Genomic DNA, 17116 nt, shown 5'->3' with positions numbered 1-17116 from the left:
AAAAATATATATCTGTGGACAGGAGAATTTCTCTCTGGGTAGAAATGAAGCAGCACTGAGCAATTAACTATCACTAACACTTGCATTCAAGGATCGTCATGCTGATCACCTAGATCCATTGGATGCCGCACATCAAACATCAGCAGCGTTCTGCCTTTCAATTTATTTATTTTTGATTAAAGTTGGTACCTGTAAAAGCTGGCAAATACAATAACTGGATCTGAAAAGCATCTTTCTTGCACTATCTGCTTCCTGTTATACTGAAGTAAGACAGAGCTACCCTTTCCTGTCATTTTTTTCCCCCATGTGAAGGCATTTTTAAAACTGCTCGATGTGGAAGGCATTTTTAAAACTGCTCGATGTGGAACGCAAAACAATGAAACAAAACATTATTTTCTCTGCACTTCTCGGGATAAAAAAGAATCATTGTTGTTTCAGCATGACATAAAATATTGGCCAGAAGGTGCTGGCTGTATTGGTATGACATTGAATTTAAACCCAGCTGGTAACTGTGACAAATATCAGCATTAGTACCAAATAGTTTTTCAAACTCTTGATGTAAATCCTTGGGGATTTGAATGATTCATGTCGAAGTGGACAATGTCGATACAAATGGTAACTCAGTTTGTACTGCCGATGATTTACTTGCGAACTCGCTGCCCTGTGTGCATACCAATTAGTTTATTATGCAAAACATTCATACTCCTGGGGGCAAGATAAAGGAAGTGTTCTCACTGACTTCTTTGTTTTGGGGGAAACAAAGAGAACAACACTTCCTGGAACATTTGTTCATACTAACGACCAGCACAAGATGCAACTTCTCTCCCACAATCAAGTCAAATGAGTATTGTTTCTGCTATCTTAATATGAATTTCAGGCTATGCAAATCTGGAACAACTGCAATGTTGTGACTTTACAATCGCAAAAGACAGTTTTATTGCTGTTGTGCAAAAGAAGCCCTTTCTAGACTAATACAAATGAGATGGGTATGTAGAGTCCACCGAATAAGGAATGCACTGGTTGAGCTGACTGTTCCCTGAAATTTGTGCTGTTAATTCTGAAGGATGCTCTGTAACCTATTCACTGTCTAATTCATTTACACGATGGCTTTTTACAACTGTTTCATCTCTCACATCCCAACTGGTCGATGCTGAAACATAGCGACTTGTCATCTTTGCAGGGTCATTTTGATTCCTCAAAAAAATGAAAAATTGTAGATGCTGGAGGCAGAGGGAAGTAAAAAGGGGGCAAAGCAAAAGGTAGGAAGGAGAAAAGCAAGAGTGGAGGGCAGAGAAATCAAGGGCAAAAATCAAAAGGGGCCACATTACAACATAATTCTAAAAGGCCAAAGTGTTAAAAAAACAAGCCTGAAGGCTCTGAGTCTCAATGCGAGGAGCATTCGTAATAAGGTGGACTAATTAACGCCGCAGATAGCTGTTAACGGATATGATATAATTGGGATTGCGGAGACATGGCTCCAGGATAACCAAGGCTGGGAACTCAACATCCAGGGGTATTCAATATTCAGGAAGGATAGACAGGAAGGAAAAGGAGGGGGGGTAGCTTTAATGTTTAAAGAGGAGGTTAACGCAATAGTAAGGAAGGACATTAGCTTGGATGATGTGGAATCTATATGGGTAGAGCTGCGAAACACCAAAGGGTAGAAAATGTTAGTGGGAGTTGTGTACAGACCAGCAAACAGTAGTAGGGAGGTTGGGGACAGCATCAAACAGGAAATTAGGGACGCATGCAATAAAGGTACAGCAGTTATCATGGGCGACTTTAATCTACATATAGATTGGGCTAACCAAACTGGTAGCAATACTGTTGAAGATGATTTCCTGGAGTGTATAAGGGATGGTTTCCTATACCAATATGTCGAGGAACCAATTAGAGAGCAGGCCATCCTAGACTGGATTTTGTGTAACGAGAAAGGACAAATTAGCAATCTGGTCGTGCGTGGCCCCTTGGGGAAGAGTGACCATAATATGATTGAATTAACTCTTAATGAAGAATTCTGAGACTAGGGTCCTGAACTTAAAGAAAGGAAACTTCGATGGTATGTGACGTGATTTGGCTAGGATAGACTGGCGAATGATACTTAAAGGGTTGACAGCAGATAGGCAATGGCAGACATTTAAAGATCACGTGGATGAATTACAACTATTGTACATCCCTGTCTGGCATAAAAATAAAACAGGAAAGGTGGCTCAATCGTGGCTAACAAAGGAAATTAGGGATAGTGTTAAATCCAAGGAAGAGGCATATAAATTGGCCAGAAAAAACAGCAAACCTGAGGACTGGGAGAAATTTAGAATTCAGCAGAGGACTAAGGGTTTAATTAGGAGGGGGAAAATAGAGTATGAGAGTAAGCTTGCAGGGAACATAAAAACTGACTGCAAAAGCTTCTATAGATATATGAAGAGAAAAAGATTAGTGAAGACTAATGTAGGGCCCTTGCAGTCAGAATCAGGTGAATTCATAATGGGGAACAAGGAAATGGCAGACCAATTGAGCAAATACTTAGGTTCTGTCTTCACGAAGGAAGACACGAATAACCTCCCGAAAATACTAGGGGACCGAGGGTCTAGCGAGAAGGGGGAACTGAGGGAAATCCTTATTAGTCAGGAAATGGTGTTAGGGAAATTGAAGGAATTGAAGACCGATAAATCCCCAGGGCCTGATAGTCTGCATCCTAGAATACTTAAGGAAGTGGCCTTAGAAATAGGTGGTCGTCATTTTCCAACATTCCATGGACTCTGGATCAAGTACTCTGGATTGGAGGGTAGCTAATGTAACCCCACTTTTTAAAAAAGGAGAGAGAAAACAGCGAATTATAGACTGGTTAGCCTGACATCGGTGGTGGGGAAAATGCTGGAATCAATTATTAAAGATGTAATAGCAGCGCATTTGGAAAGCAATGACAGAATCAGTCCAAGTCAGCATGGATTTATGAAAGGGAAATCATGCTTGACAAATCTTCGAGTTTTTTGAGGATGTAACTAGTAGAGTGTATAAGGGAGAACAAGTGGATGTGGTGTGTTTGGACTTTCAAAAGGCTTTTGACAAGGTCCCACATGAGAGATTAGTGTGCAAAATTAAGGCACATGGTATTGGGGGTAATGTATTGGCGTGGATAGAGAACTGGTTGGCAGACAGGAAGCAAAGAGTGGGAATAAACGGGTCCTTTTCAGAATGGCAGGGAGTGATTAGTGGGGTGCCGCAAGGTTCAGTGCTGGGATCCCTGCTAATTGACAATATACATTAATGATTTAGACGAAGGAATTGAATGTAATATCTCCATGTAATAGCCTGTTTCTATGACACGAAGCTGGGTGGCAGTGTGAGCTGTGAGGAGGATGCTAAGAGGCTGCCGGGCGACTTGGACAGGTTAGGTGAATGGGCAAATGCATGGCAGATGCAGTACAATGTGGATAAATGTGAGGGGATCAAGGGGTATGGCAAGAAAGCAGGAATGGGGTACTGAAGTTGCATGTTCAGCCATGAACTCATTGAATGGCGGTGCAGGCTAGAAGGGCCGAATGGCCTACTCCTGCACCTATTTTCTATGTTTCTATGTTTCTATGTTATCCACTTTGGTGGCAAAAACAGGAAGGCAGATTATCTGAATGGTGACAAATTAGTAAAAGGGGAGGTGCAAGAAGAGCGGGGTGTCATGGTACATCAGTCTCTTAAGGTAGGCATGCAGTTACAGCAGGCAGTAAAGAAAGCAAATGGCATGCATAGTGAGGGCATTTGAGTGTAGGAGCAGGGAGGTCTTACTGCAGTTGCATAGGGTCTTGGTGAGATCACATCTTGAATATTGTGTGCAGTTTTGGTCTCCTAATCTGAGGAAGGACGTGCTTACTATTGAGGGAGTGCAGCAAAGGTTCACCAGACTAATTCCTGGGATGGCAGGACTGACATATGAAGAAAGACTGGATCGGCTAGGCTTATATTCACTGGAATTTAGAAGAATGAGAGGGGATCTCATGGAAACATATAACATTATGACAGGACTGGACAAGTCAGATACAGGAAGAATGTTCCCGATGTTGCGGAAGTCCAGAACCAGGGGTCACAGTCTAAGGATAAGGGGTAAGCCATATAGGACCGAGATGAGAAGAAACTTTTTCACCCAAAGATTGGTCAACCTGTGGAATTCTCGACCACAGAAAGTTGTTGAGTCCAGTTCGTTGGATATATTCAAGAGGGAGTTAGATGTTAGATGACCCTTATGGCTAAGGGGATCAGGGATGGAGAGAAGGCGGGAATGGGGTACGGAAGTTGCATGATCTGCCATGATCATATTGAATGGAGGTGCAGGCTCGAAGGGCCGAATGTCCTGCTCCTGCACCTATGTTCTATGTTTCTAAAATTTGCAGAAACTGTCAGCCTCGCAGAATGGGACACAGGAACATTGAGCCCCTCAAGCCTGCTCTGCCTTTCAATTCAATCATAATAATAATTAACTTTTATTTATATAGCGTCTTTAACATATTAAAACATCCAAAAGCACTTCACAAAAATTTTACAACGCAATTGGATCATGGGCCTGAATTTGTGGTCGGAGACTTCCGAGCCTACGAACTTACCTTCTGCCTCGGAATGCACGGAGACGCACGCTCCTGGGCCTCTGTGCATAAACATGTAAAGCGGCCCACCTACCACAGGGGCACAGGTGGTTCGCAAGCTACCCTGGGATCACGTGATTCAGCCCAACCAATGAAGATGAGGGGGGATCCCCATTCATACTTATGGGGATCACATAAAATCATATTAACATAAATACATTTTAAAAAACACTACATATTAAAACAAAACTAAAATACAATATAATTAAACATTTGAAACAAAAATTTAATTTTTTGAAAAACAAATTACAATGTTTTAAAGGGGCTAAAAATAACCGTACCATATTTTACAGGAGTTTTAATGTTTAAATGATTGAAAAAAATGTTTTAGAATATTAATTTAAACTCTTATGCTGGTAAAAGCAAGCCTTATGCCTGCTTTTGCCAGGCGTAAGAATTTTACAGGCATTCGCTGGGCAGAAGTTCGGCAAATAGCCCAATAGGGGATGGCTGCGATCCATCAAGAAGATTGACAGATCGCAAGTTCCAGGTTTTCACGCATGCGCAGCACATGCCTAAACCCGGAACATCTAAAGCCCTTACGGCCGCGTATGCACCCGTAGGGGCCACAAAACACGGGCCGATGTATTTTAACTCCACTTACCCACCTTGGTTCCATATCCCTGTGGAAATGTTTCCAGCATTTTCTGTTTTTGTTCCATTTTAAGCAGTAGTTCCTCATTTCCATTTTTGACAAATTTTGCAAGTCAATGTGGCAACTTTCATCTTCCACAGCTCTCCCCCACAAAAACAGTATTCTAAAATATACTGGAAAAATGTACACCAGCATTTTTAAAAATGATTCGTTCATGGGCGTCGCTGGCAAAGCTAGCCTTTATTACCCATCCCTAATTGCCCTCAAGAAGGTGGTGGTGAGCTGCCGCCTTGAACCACTGCAATCCGTGATGTGAAGGTACTCCCATAGTGCTGTTAGGGAAGGAATTCCAGGATGTTGACCCAGCGACGATGAAGGAACGGCAATATATTTCCAAGTCAGGATGGTGTGCAACTTGGAGGGGAACTTGCAGGTGGCATTCCCATATGCCTGCTGCCCTTGTCCTTCTAGGTGGTAGAGGTTGCGGGTTTGGGAGATGCTGCCGAAGAAGCCTTGGCAAGTTGCTACAGTGCATCTTAAATTACTGATGGAATACTATGCTTTGGTTCATTAAATACCCACTCTCGGTGGACTGTAATTTGGACATTGTCGAAATAACACAATGGTAATACAGGTGCAGCGTCCCAAATTTGAAACCCTCGGAACCGAGGCCGTTCCAGATTTTGCATTTTGCCGGATTTTGGAACGTCTTTCTGATGTCACAAATCCGGAAACACCCGAGCCCAGGTTTGGGTATTTCCGGATTTCGGAACATCAAAAAGTTGGGGGGGGGCCGTGCCCGCCGAAGAGCTGTTCAGGTTGCCGGGCGATGAGGTGTTCGGGCGGGCCCCGCTGCTGTGTAGGTGTTCGGGCAGGGCCCACCGCCGTGGAGCTGGTCGGGTGGGGCCCTGCCGAAGAGGAGCTGGTCAGGCGGCCCCATTGCGGAGGTGGTTTTCGGGCGGGCCGGCAAGGAGGCCCCGAGGTCGGGCAGCGGCAGCACCTCGAGATCGTCAGGGTCCAGATCTCGGAACATTTTACGGATTCCGGACAACCCTACCACGAATTGGTCCGGAGTCCGTATTCCAGAATTCCCGATTTTGGACGCTGCACCTGTACTGCAAAATAATCTTGCACACTTTTTGGTAGTTGTAGACTTAACTCTGAGCCCTAGGAATGTACAGGGAAATTGTTTGCTGTAATGCAGAACATGTTTCAGTCCTTTATTGATTACAGTGTAATTATGAGAAGCAGTGAGAGCTCTATTAGTTCCTCAAGAGATCAAATTGGAGTCTGCTAACATTAAGGAAAATTGTCTTCTCCCTTCGCACACACACAATCTGAATCAATTATGTGTCAGACCCAACATTTTAGACATTTCAAGCACACAAGTCTCTAAAATAGAACTTTTAATTGTTGATCAGCAGTTTTTTAAAATCTGTATTTGGGCTTTATAATCTGGAATGTTTTTTCCACAATTTTCTCTTACAGCTGCCTCCCATTTAACTTGCTTCTGCTGGGAAAACAGGACATTCTCAACGACGGTTTTTTGCCCATGTTTTTCTTCAATGTCACTATAACTGCTCAAGACACAGCTAGCCTTGGGAGTTGGGATTCTGAACATGGTCCCTCCCCACTCCAAAATGAAATGCTTAGATTTTGAACGGAGTTCAATCAACAGAGCAGAATAATAACAGAAGACACACATGCGAGATTGCGCCCAGCATGTTTGAGTGACTGGCAGCCCTGGGACTTGAGCTCATTTTCTACTGATTTGGTATCAAATGCTGAAAATCTCAGAAATGGGACATTCACACAGCTGATAATTTAGATTTATTCAAATGTGAAATAAATTCAACAAAAGTCCTATTTTTCTTGTTTATTTTTTCTGCCCGGGAACTCTTCCCATCACCATCAATCTTTAACTGTCATGCAAAATGTGGCAAAACACTTCAGACTACTTTACGGATGCTAACAATTGCCCTGCCTGTCATTTCACAGAAAGAAACCAAGTACTAAAGCAGCAATCTTGGTTAAAGTGGCTAATTCTTAACATACAGGATTGAATGTATTGCCCAGAGCATCAAACATCAGTTAATTGAAAGTTAGTGGTTGGGAATAGATCAGTTTATGTTCGAATAAAAGAGCTGCCATTACAGGGTGGAGTTTCCTGTGCACTTGTGCCCAGAGACACGTACAATCGGGATGTAAAGCAAGTACTCAGTGTAAAAGATCCAAGAAACTCGGACGCATGTGTGTTACATATGTTTGAATTTCCTCGATCATTGACAATCGTCTATCGATCCCTCCGCCTGAACCCATCTCAGCTCATTATAATGGATCCGCCCCCAGGCTAACAGCCGTCCACGTGAATTTCCTGCAATTACGCCTGTTCAAGATGGGTGCAGCAGGAAACCAAGTTATTTTTCTGCTGTTTTATTAAGTATTTTAATCTTTATTTATCCTCACTGAGACCTGCGTTGTACTTTGTTTCTTTGAGTGCATTTTTATGGCATTTCTATCACATTAAACATGATTGTATGTTCTTACACAGGCTGCACTAAATGTGCATGGATGATGGTTAGATGGCTTGAAACTTGAACCTTCATACTTAAAGAAGGAATGTATGGCATGAGTTTGGCGCTTTCCACGAATCCCGATTGTTTATGCAAATCTTTACATTCCGGTGTATGCTAATGATATTGGCAGCAAACTTATGCATCAATTGACATCAGCAGAATGGCACATCAATGGGCATAATTTCAGGCTTAACTTCCCAATTACACACCTAAATAACTACGTGGAAATAAAATCTAACCACAAAGATATATTAGCAAAATGAAACAGATTGACCTATATATCTTTTTTAAAAACTCATGACCTCCACCACCTAGAAGGACAAGAGCAGCAGGTGAATGGGAGCACCATCACCTCTAATTTCCCCTTCGAATCACACACCATCGTGATGTGGACCTATATCGCCATTCCTTCATCGTAGCTGGGTCAAAATCTTGGAACTCCCTCCCTAACAGCACTGTAGGAACGCCTTCACCACATGGACTGCAGTGGATGAAGATGATGAGTCACCACCATCTTCTCAGGGAAACTAGGGATGGGCAATTCATGCTGGTGTTGCCCATATCCCAGAATGAATATATTAAAAAAGTTATATTCTCTCCATTCCCTTTCATTTTCCCTTATCGTGCATCATGAACACCCAAGATGGCTGCTCATGTAACTTCATCAATGCGACTCTGAAATCAGTCACAAAGAATTATGAAGAGCAGACTATCCCTCTGCCCCTGCATGCAACTTCTTCATAGTTGCAGACTCAAGATCAGCAATTCAACATGTCAGGGATTGCGGATGTAAGCACCTATCCCTCAACGGTGTTGCATGATGTACTTCAGTGTGATGCCCCAGACATTACAAGTCAGTAAGCAACACTCCTAACATTCATTTTTTTGGCATTACATCAATAAGTGTTTTTCAGGATTCTATATTTCACAAGTAATACATTTATCACATATACATTTATCATAAACCTTAATGGGAGTTTGAACTTCTATAGCAGTTATTTCCACTAGTTCAAGCATTTAACCCCACTTTCATAAATTACTTGAATTTCAGGACCAATTTTGAGAATACTAATGCTTGTTAAACACTAATGGATAGTGTATAGAATGAAACAAGTTGGCGGCACAAAACTTACCATCACCAGTTTCCATTAGTTCAGCATTGCCATACTTTGGGACCGCTCTTGGTGTTGATCCTTGTGGGCGTTCAACTTGAATCGAGTGCTCTGTTGTATAAGTGGTGACATCGGGAGGTGCTGAGTGGTTTTCTAACAAAAAAAGTCATAATAAGTATCAAAGAAAAAAAATATATATTTTAAAACCACAGCTTTAAAAGCAATTTAGAATTGTTATGATTCCTTAAACAATATTTGAATAATTACATCATCTACACTATTTTGAAGTCAAACGTTACAATTATTTATAAACACACTTAGGAGCAAAGTCAAGATAGTATCAAATAATCAATCGCTTCTTGCTCTTTTATCTTAGTCGTCCAAAATAGGTCCTTCAATTTTGATGACATAAGAACATAAGAAATAGGAGCCATTTTGCCCCTCGAGCCTGCCCCACCATTCATTATCATGGCTGATCTGATCATGGACTCAGCTCCACTTCGCTGCCCACTCCCCAAAACCCTCAACTCCCTTATCGCTCAAAAATCTGTCTCTTCACCTTAAATATATTCAATGAGCCAGCCTCCACAGCTCTCTGGGGCAGAGAATTCCACAGATTTACAACCCTCAGAAGAAATTTCTCCTCATCTCAGTTTTAAATGGGCGGCCCCTTATTCTAAGACGATGTCCCCTCGTTTTAGTTTCCCCTATGAGTGGAAATATCCTCTCTGCATCCACCTTATCGAGCCCCTTCATTATCTTATAAGTTTCAATGAGATCACCTCTCATTCTTCTGAACTCCAATGTGTATAGGCCCAAACTACTCAACCTATCTCATAAGTCAACTCTCTCATCTCCGGAAACAACCGAGTGAACCTTCTCTGAACAGCCTCCAATGCAAGTATATCCTTCCTTAAATACGGAAACCAAAACTGTACGCAGTACTCCAGGTGTGGCCTCACCAATACTCTGTACAGTTGGAGCAGGACTTCTCTGCTTTTATACTCTATCCCCCTTGCAATAAAGGCCAATATTCCATTTGGCTTCCTGATTACTTGCTGGACCTGCATACTAACTTTTTTGTGTTTCTTGCATAAGGACCCCCAGGTCTTTTTGTACTGCAGCACTTTGAAATTTTCTCCATTTAAATTATAATTTGCTTTTCTATTATTTCTGCCAAAGTGGATGACCATCAATTTATTGGCAAGTTACCATGCCAACAACTAGGAATATTAAATTAGCTCATTCTTGGAATACAGTTAAGCACACACAACACAAAAAGCTCCTTCCTCATTTCCCCCTCGATTATTTTGCTGAAAAAGTTCTGCGTGCAATTGTGCTAAAAATTCCTTTCATATATGCCAAGCTAGTACACTTAAAAAGGTGACCAAGTTTCACAAAAGCTGACCCTACAAAGACACATTATGACTGGCCCAGATCATTGAGATGCAAAAGTAAGTCATTATTGGGCTTTGCAATTTACAGGTAGGTATACACAACATTCCCTCACTTGTTTTGGATGATCAAACAAAAGTACAGAAATGTTGGGATTTTTAAATCATGAGGGGTCTGGAGAGAGATCTTTCGGGTCTAGAGTAGATAGAGAGAGACTGTTCTCATTGGTGGAATGGTTAAGAACCAGAGGACAGAGATTTAAGGTGATTGGCAGAAGAACCAAAGGCAACACGAGGAAAAACTTTTTTACGCGGTGAGTAATTATGAAAAGGAATGCACGACCTGAAAGGGTGGTGGAACCAGATTCAATCATGGCTTTTAAAAGGGAGTTGGATGAGTACCTGAAGAAAAAAATTTGCAGGGCTACAGGGAAAGGCAGGTGAGTGGGACGAGCTGAAGTGTTCCTGCAGCGAGCTGGCAGGGGCTCGATGGGCTGAATGGCCTCCTTCTATGCTGTAACCATTCTATGATTCTATTCTGATTTAAAAAGGATGAATACTGGTTATGCTACACAATTGATCAACTTTTAAATGAACAAAAATAGAAAATGACATTTGCATTTTCAAAAGACCAACTAGACTATCACTTACCCAAAGGTTACCTCAATATTCACTCTTCCACATTGAATCCCTCCCTCAGCCATTTAGAAAGACACTCTACCCTTCAGAGACCCAGTTCACAGATACACTGTACACCATTGACATGCTTCAACTTTTCATAGAGACACTTTCTCAACTTCCAGTTCATAATAGAACTCTTCTCACCCTCCACCCCCAGGTCAGGTTGAAATCCTTTCCACCCCGTCCATTTCACTGACAATTATCTCCCTCTCCCAGTTAGAGCTGGCACTCTCCCTTCCCACTCTCTCAATTAATTCCTTCCTCACCTCCCCCATAGCATCTCTCCCTGCTTCTACTACCTTCCCACTGCCCATTCCCTATCATCTTAATTTCCTTCTCCTCTCCCCTTAGAACCGCTCTTATCCAAGGCCTGCTGCGAATAGAAGGGATAATGTGGGCAGGTGTGACTGTTCGCATGATTCTTGCCTATAATAATGCAGTGGCCAGTATCTTCTCCATTAGCAACAGGACTTGCGTAGGAGCAGCACCGAGGTGAGGGGGCCCTGGCCCATACTGAGTTTTTTTTTTTAAAAACAGCAACTGCTGACCGGTTGACTGGACACATAAAACTGTGACTGTGCATGTAAAACATTGACTGTTCCCATGCACGTATCATCTCCAGTTAGGTCTTTCTCCTGCTACTACAAGATGGAATATTTTACTGTATGTGGAGGATGAATAAATTATGGGCCCAAGTTTTGGCCTCAGTTGCTCCTGATTTTGTGCAGCAACTGGTGTAGAACGGAGTATCTTAGAAATTCAAATTCTCGGCATTTAGTTTGCTCCAGTTCTAGTCATTTAGAACAGTTTCACTTTGGAACAGAAATTTTTTTTCCAAAAGGGGGCGTGTCCAGCCACTTACGCCTGTTTTCAAAGTTTCGGCAGTGAAAACTTACTCCAAACTAACTTAGAATGGAGTAAGTGAAGATTTTTGCACGCTCGAAAAAACCTTGTCTAAACTTTAGAAAATCAGGAGTAGGTTACAAATCAGGCGTAGGGAATGGGGGGGGGGTTTAAAGGGAAGTTTACAAACATTAAACACTTCAGTTTTACAAATAAAGAGCCACCATCAATAATAAATGATAAAAACATCAATAAATCAACCAATAAATCAATCAAAAAAAATTAATAAGAAATAATTTTTTTTCAAAAAAATCAATAAAACAAACCATTTTCTACTTACCGACTGCAGCACCGGCAGCCCTCCAACAGCGTGCTGGGATAACCCCCCCCCCCCCCAGTGTGTCTCTGTCAGTGTCTCTATCTCTCTGTCTGTCTGTGTGTGTCTCTCACTCTCTGTCTGACAGTGTCTGTGTTTCTGACAGCGAGGGGAGATGGGAGGAGGGAGGGAGGCAGAGGGGGAGGGAGGGAAGGGGGAGAAGGGGAAGGGGGGGGAGGAGAAGGGGAAGGGAGGGAGGAGGAGAAGGGGAAGGGGGGAGCAGGGGAAGGGGGGAGAAGGGGGGGAGCAGGGGAAGGGGGGGGAGGAGGAGAAGGGGAAGGGGGGAGGAGGGGAAGGGGAAGGGGGGAGGAGGGGAAGGGGGGAGGAGGGGAAGGGGGGAGGAGAAGGGGAAAGGAGGGGAGAGGAAAAGGGGAAAGGAGGGGAGAGGAGAAGGGGAAAGGAGGGGAGAGGAGAAGGGGAAAGGGGGGGAAAGGAGAAAAGGGGGGAAAGGAGAAGGGGGGAAGGAGAAGGGGGGGAAAGGAGAAAGGGGAGGGAGGCTGAACGGGCCGGGCCCAAGACTTCGGGCAGGGCCTGTCCCCAGCACCAGATTTACAGGTAGGTGGGCGTTGGGTCAGGTCGGGTCCGGGGTCCGGTGTCGGGGGGAGCGCGGGTCAGGGTCGGGAGCGCGGGTCGGGGTCGGGAGCGCGGGTCGGGGTCGGGAGCAGCGCGGGTCGGGTCGGGGGGGCGGAGGGAGGTCGGGTCGGGGGGGGAGAGGGAGGTCGGGTCGGTTCGGGTGGGGGGGGGGGGGGTGTGGGAAAGAGGGAGGGAGCGCGGGTCGGGTCGGTTCGGTTTGGGTCGGGGGGGGGGGGGGGGGGAAGCGCATGTCGGGCCCAGTCTGGGGGCTCGGGTCGGGTCCGGGGTGGGGGGGGTAAGCGGGAGTCGAGTCGGGTCGGGAGTAAGATGGAGCTGGGCGTGGGAGGCAGCCTTATGCACGCAGCCCCAGCGAGGCCATTCGGCCAGGGCTAGGGGCTGCGTGCTTCGGGCCCCTCCCAGAGAGTTTTGGGCGCCTGGAGCTACTGTACATGCGCGCCCACTTTAGCGTGCATGTGCAGAGGTCCCGGCACTGTTTTCAGAGCAGGGACCGAGCTCCGCCCCCCACAACTCGTGCTGCGCCACGCCGCGCCCGACTCCAGAGGACCAGCAGGGAGCCGGAGAATCAGTAAGTTTTTTTTAGGCGCACTTTGTGGCGCGAAAAACGGGCGTCCAACGGCGCAGCCCGAAACTTGGGCCCTTAAAACTGTGACTGTGCATGTAAAACATTGACTGTTCCCATGTACGTATCATCTCCAGTTCGATCTTTCTCCTGCTACTACAAGATGGAATATTTTACTGTATGTGGAGGATGAATAAATAAAGAACTATTAAGTGCAATTTGCTTAACTGCAGTTAATATATTTGCAATCAAGTTTGCCAATGGGTTCTATTACTCACAATTATATCAGTCAGTCATTTGGTACAATATATTTTAAGTCTACGTTGCAAAATGAGTTTATGAAGACAAAACATCTGCTTTAAAATGTACTGAAGTATTATCATTCCATCAAGTAGGATGGGGTGATAAACAAGTGCTTTGTTACTGTGACACTAGCTAGTGGAATTTACATTTGTCAAAACAATTCCCCAAACATTACCAATCTCAGCTATCATGACATGGAGTGACCCAATCAAACATGTGTCACCTTCAAAAAGTGGAAAATCTATTCATTAAATTTAAAAAAGGAGGAGGTGGTACCGATTTCAGCTGCCAGTTAGAGAGCAGTAATTGGGAGTATATCCCACGTTAGTAATTTTGGCCTGGTACTTAAAATTAGGAGATAATATTGGTAATATTTTCCAACTGCCCAAACTGTTCCAGTTATCCTTATCCAATGTACCATTCTCTTTCCAAAGTCATCCAGAACCTCACGTTCTGCACACGCCCCCACATGAAGGGCTGCATCCGATTACCTGATCGCTGCCAAGCTCCACTGGCTCCCCAATATTCTCAAGAACCAACAAAGATTCTCACCCTCTCCTTCAAGTTTTTTGATGGTGTCACCATTCCCTACCTCTGCAATCGATCTGCATGTCCCACCGTGCAGTCTCCCCTTCTCTGATGTCAGTCTCCGTCTCATGATCAACAGCTGGTCTTTCAGTCACTATGCCACAACCTCGAACACCACCTCTCAGTACTTGTGACCTCTCTCCTCACTTTTAAATGCCTCCTAAGCTCTTTCTCCCTCCCGATCAGTGCCCACTTGTTCTTCACTGCCCTGTAAAATGCTCCAAAATACTTTGCTGTACAGTACAAATGCTACTGAAATATAAGCTATTCTGAAACATTTTTGGTGAATATAAAACATGCAATATTTAAACTCAATACTTTAACTTTGCATATGACAAACTCTTTAAAAATAAAATTAATTCAAAATGATAGTCACTCGCAGTTAACTTTTATTTTAGATGCTCATTGCACATCTTTCATGCCAGGAACATGTGCCTACAATTTTCATGTAGATCTAGCTTCATGTGCACACAACAGAAATTAGTACACTCAACATTTGTCTTGGTCTCTTGAATAATTCTGGATACAAAAGCAAAATACTACAGATGCTGGAATCTGGAATAAAATCAGAAAATGCTGGAAATCTCAGCAGGTCAGGCAGCATCTGCAGCATATATGAATAATTCTGTAGTATGATTTTGACCACTAGAGGACATCACTTAAAACTCTTCACCAATCTGGACACCAACAACTTGCATTTATATAGCGCCTTTAACATGGTAAAATGTCCCAAGGTGCTTCACAGGAGCATCATTGTCCAAAATTTGACATTGAGCTACATAACGAGATATTAGGACAGAAATAGGTTCTATGCAGCGTCTTAAAGGAGGAGAGAGATGGAGAAGTGGAGAGGCTTATTAGGGAGGGAATTCCAGAACTCACTTACCCTATCTTTTTGTATTCCATCAGTTAACAAGTTTGCTACCCATACTGCTTCATTTGCTCATACTATAAGCCTGAATTCTTCCAACAAGCTGTTTGAAAGACATCTTCTAAAATGCCTTCTAAAAAGTCATATACACTACATCTATTGCATTCCCTTTATCCAATTTTCAGAAAGATTGTTGAGCAGGTCAAACATGACTTGCCTTTAACAAATCTGTGCTGGCTGTCTTTGATTAATCCATACATTCCTAAATGCTCTCTAATTTCATCTTGATTTTAAGAGTTTGAACACAAATAACATGAGATTAACTGGGCTGTAGGGACCCAGGTTATCATTCTCTCCCTTCTTGAATAAGGAAATGGCACGAGCTACTCTCGAGTCCAAAAGCATAATTGACATATTTGAGGATCGACAAATTGTGACCAGATTCTCTGCTGTCCCCTCCCTGCTGCCTTTCAACTGCCCAAGGTGCCTGCAATCAGGACCCAGTGATGAAGTCAGCTTGTGTTCTGCTCAATTCTTCATAGCCAATTTCTTTATATGCAATTATCTCGAATAATTGTTCCACCTCCTCCTCTAGTATGCCTACATTCTCACTTCCAGCTTCATATGTATGTATTTAATATCTCCAGATAAATGTAAACATTATTGTAAAATGTGCCTTTTTAATTTTGTTTTCTTTGTACATTAGTTACTGAGAAGAAAATGCTGATCGTTTTTTTTTCCAAGAAGCAATTTGAGTGATTTTTGTGATATGCAAGTCATACAATGAACACAAACACCTCGGAGATCACCACCTGTAACAAGTAAGTGTGAACATTTTAACATGGGAATCAGTGTAGGAAATTTTTACATAACAAAGTGATTATTTAACATTTTTTTATGCGACCCACTTACAAATGTTATAGTAATACTGCATAAATTAAAAGGGGTTCTGCTTGGACTTGAAAAAAATGTGTATAAAAGGAGATGGATGCAGTAATTGCACCAATTAAATATACGACTAAAATCAAGGTTAAGATATTCAAATTTTGTAATCACAATATTAATCGAGATTAATTTTTTAAGTCACTCGATAGCCCGATTTTATTTGAAAACTAACAAACCTTTCTGTCGCTTGAATTAGCAAACCAGAGTATCTATTCTTTCAGTGAAATGCTATGTTCAAAAAAAACTAAACTATTGCCATCTGTTCATTTTTCCTGAATAAGGAGATCTAGATTTTTTTGATGGTGTCAATAACCTAAACAAATAGATCATCAGCAGTGTTTGGTATTTCTTTTAATAAAAGGTCACAAGAATCCATGCTTTTTTCACTCCATTTCACTCTCTGGGATTATTTAGGCATGTAATACATGAAATGCAATTGATCAAGATGGCAGTGGAGTATTCAATGCTTTTCTGGACTCGCACAGCAAACTATAATATTGCTGTTGCAAGCAGTGTTTGAAATCATAAGTCTAGATCAAATGGTTGGTTGTCAAGCCCACAAACAGTGCCATGGACACCGTTAATAGAGTGTTGTATCAAAGGATAACCTCCACAACCTCAACTCAGCAAGATCCTAAAGCTGATACCAACAGCTCTGCATGTTCATACTTTAGAGGTTGGCACTGGTTTTTATTTCGCTGTTGGTGATTATATCTTTCACTGGTCAAACTTCTCAAAAAACCATAGCTCTGTCCAACAGAGATGCATGAAAATATTATGTATTTTTTACACAAAGAATTCAAATTATGTTTCCTTTCACCGAATTTTCAAATTCATATTTACTAATGCTTGCGAGATGTAACCATATCCCCCACGCAGCACCCCCCCCCCCCCCGCCAAGGTATATATCATTTTTACACACAATATTTCAATTATCCATAAAATTACTGATTGTCTGAATTATCATTTCTTCTCGTACTCAGTAGAATCTGGTCAGAAGCAGAATTGTGCAACATCTGGTTTCTATATAGCACCTTTAATGTAG

The 17116-nt window shown here is 42.7% G+C and overlaps 1 protein-coding gene across 1 annotated transcript in view; it reads right to left on the bottom strand.

The window, feature by feature from the left end:
* LOC139264688 (disco-interacting protein 2 homolog C) overlaps positions 1 to 17116 on the bottom strand; it is a 622729-nt gene that overhangs the window by 192156 nt on the left and 413457 nt on the right. Inside the window, exon 6 of the mRNA XM_070881594.1 lies at positions 8939 to 9070. Within this exon, the coding sequence (XP_070737695.1) occupies positions 8939 to 9070 (132 nt within the window). The remainder of the gene's footprint in view (positions 1 to 8938; positions 9071 to 17116) is intronic.

This window comes from Pristiophorus japonicus, chromosome 5, assembly GCF_044704955.1.
Source record: "Pristiophorus japonicus isolate sPriJap1 chromosome 5, sPriJap1.hap1, whole genome shotgun sequence".
In the NCBI taxonomy this organism is placed as follows: domain Eukaryota; kingdom Metazoa; phylum Chordata; class Chondrichthyes; family Pristiophoridae; genus Pristiophorus; species Pristiophorus japonicus.
This window is presented reverse-complemented; position numbering and strand designations above follow the sequence as displayed.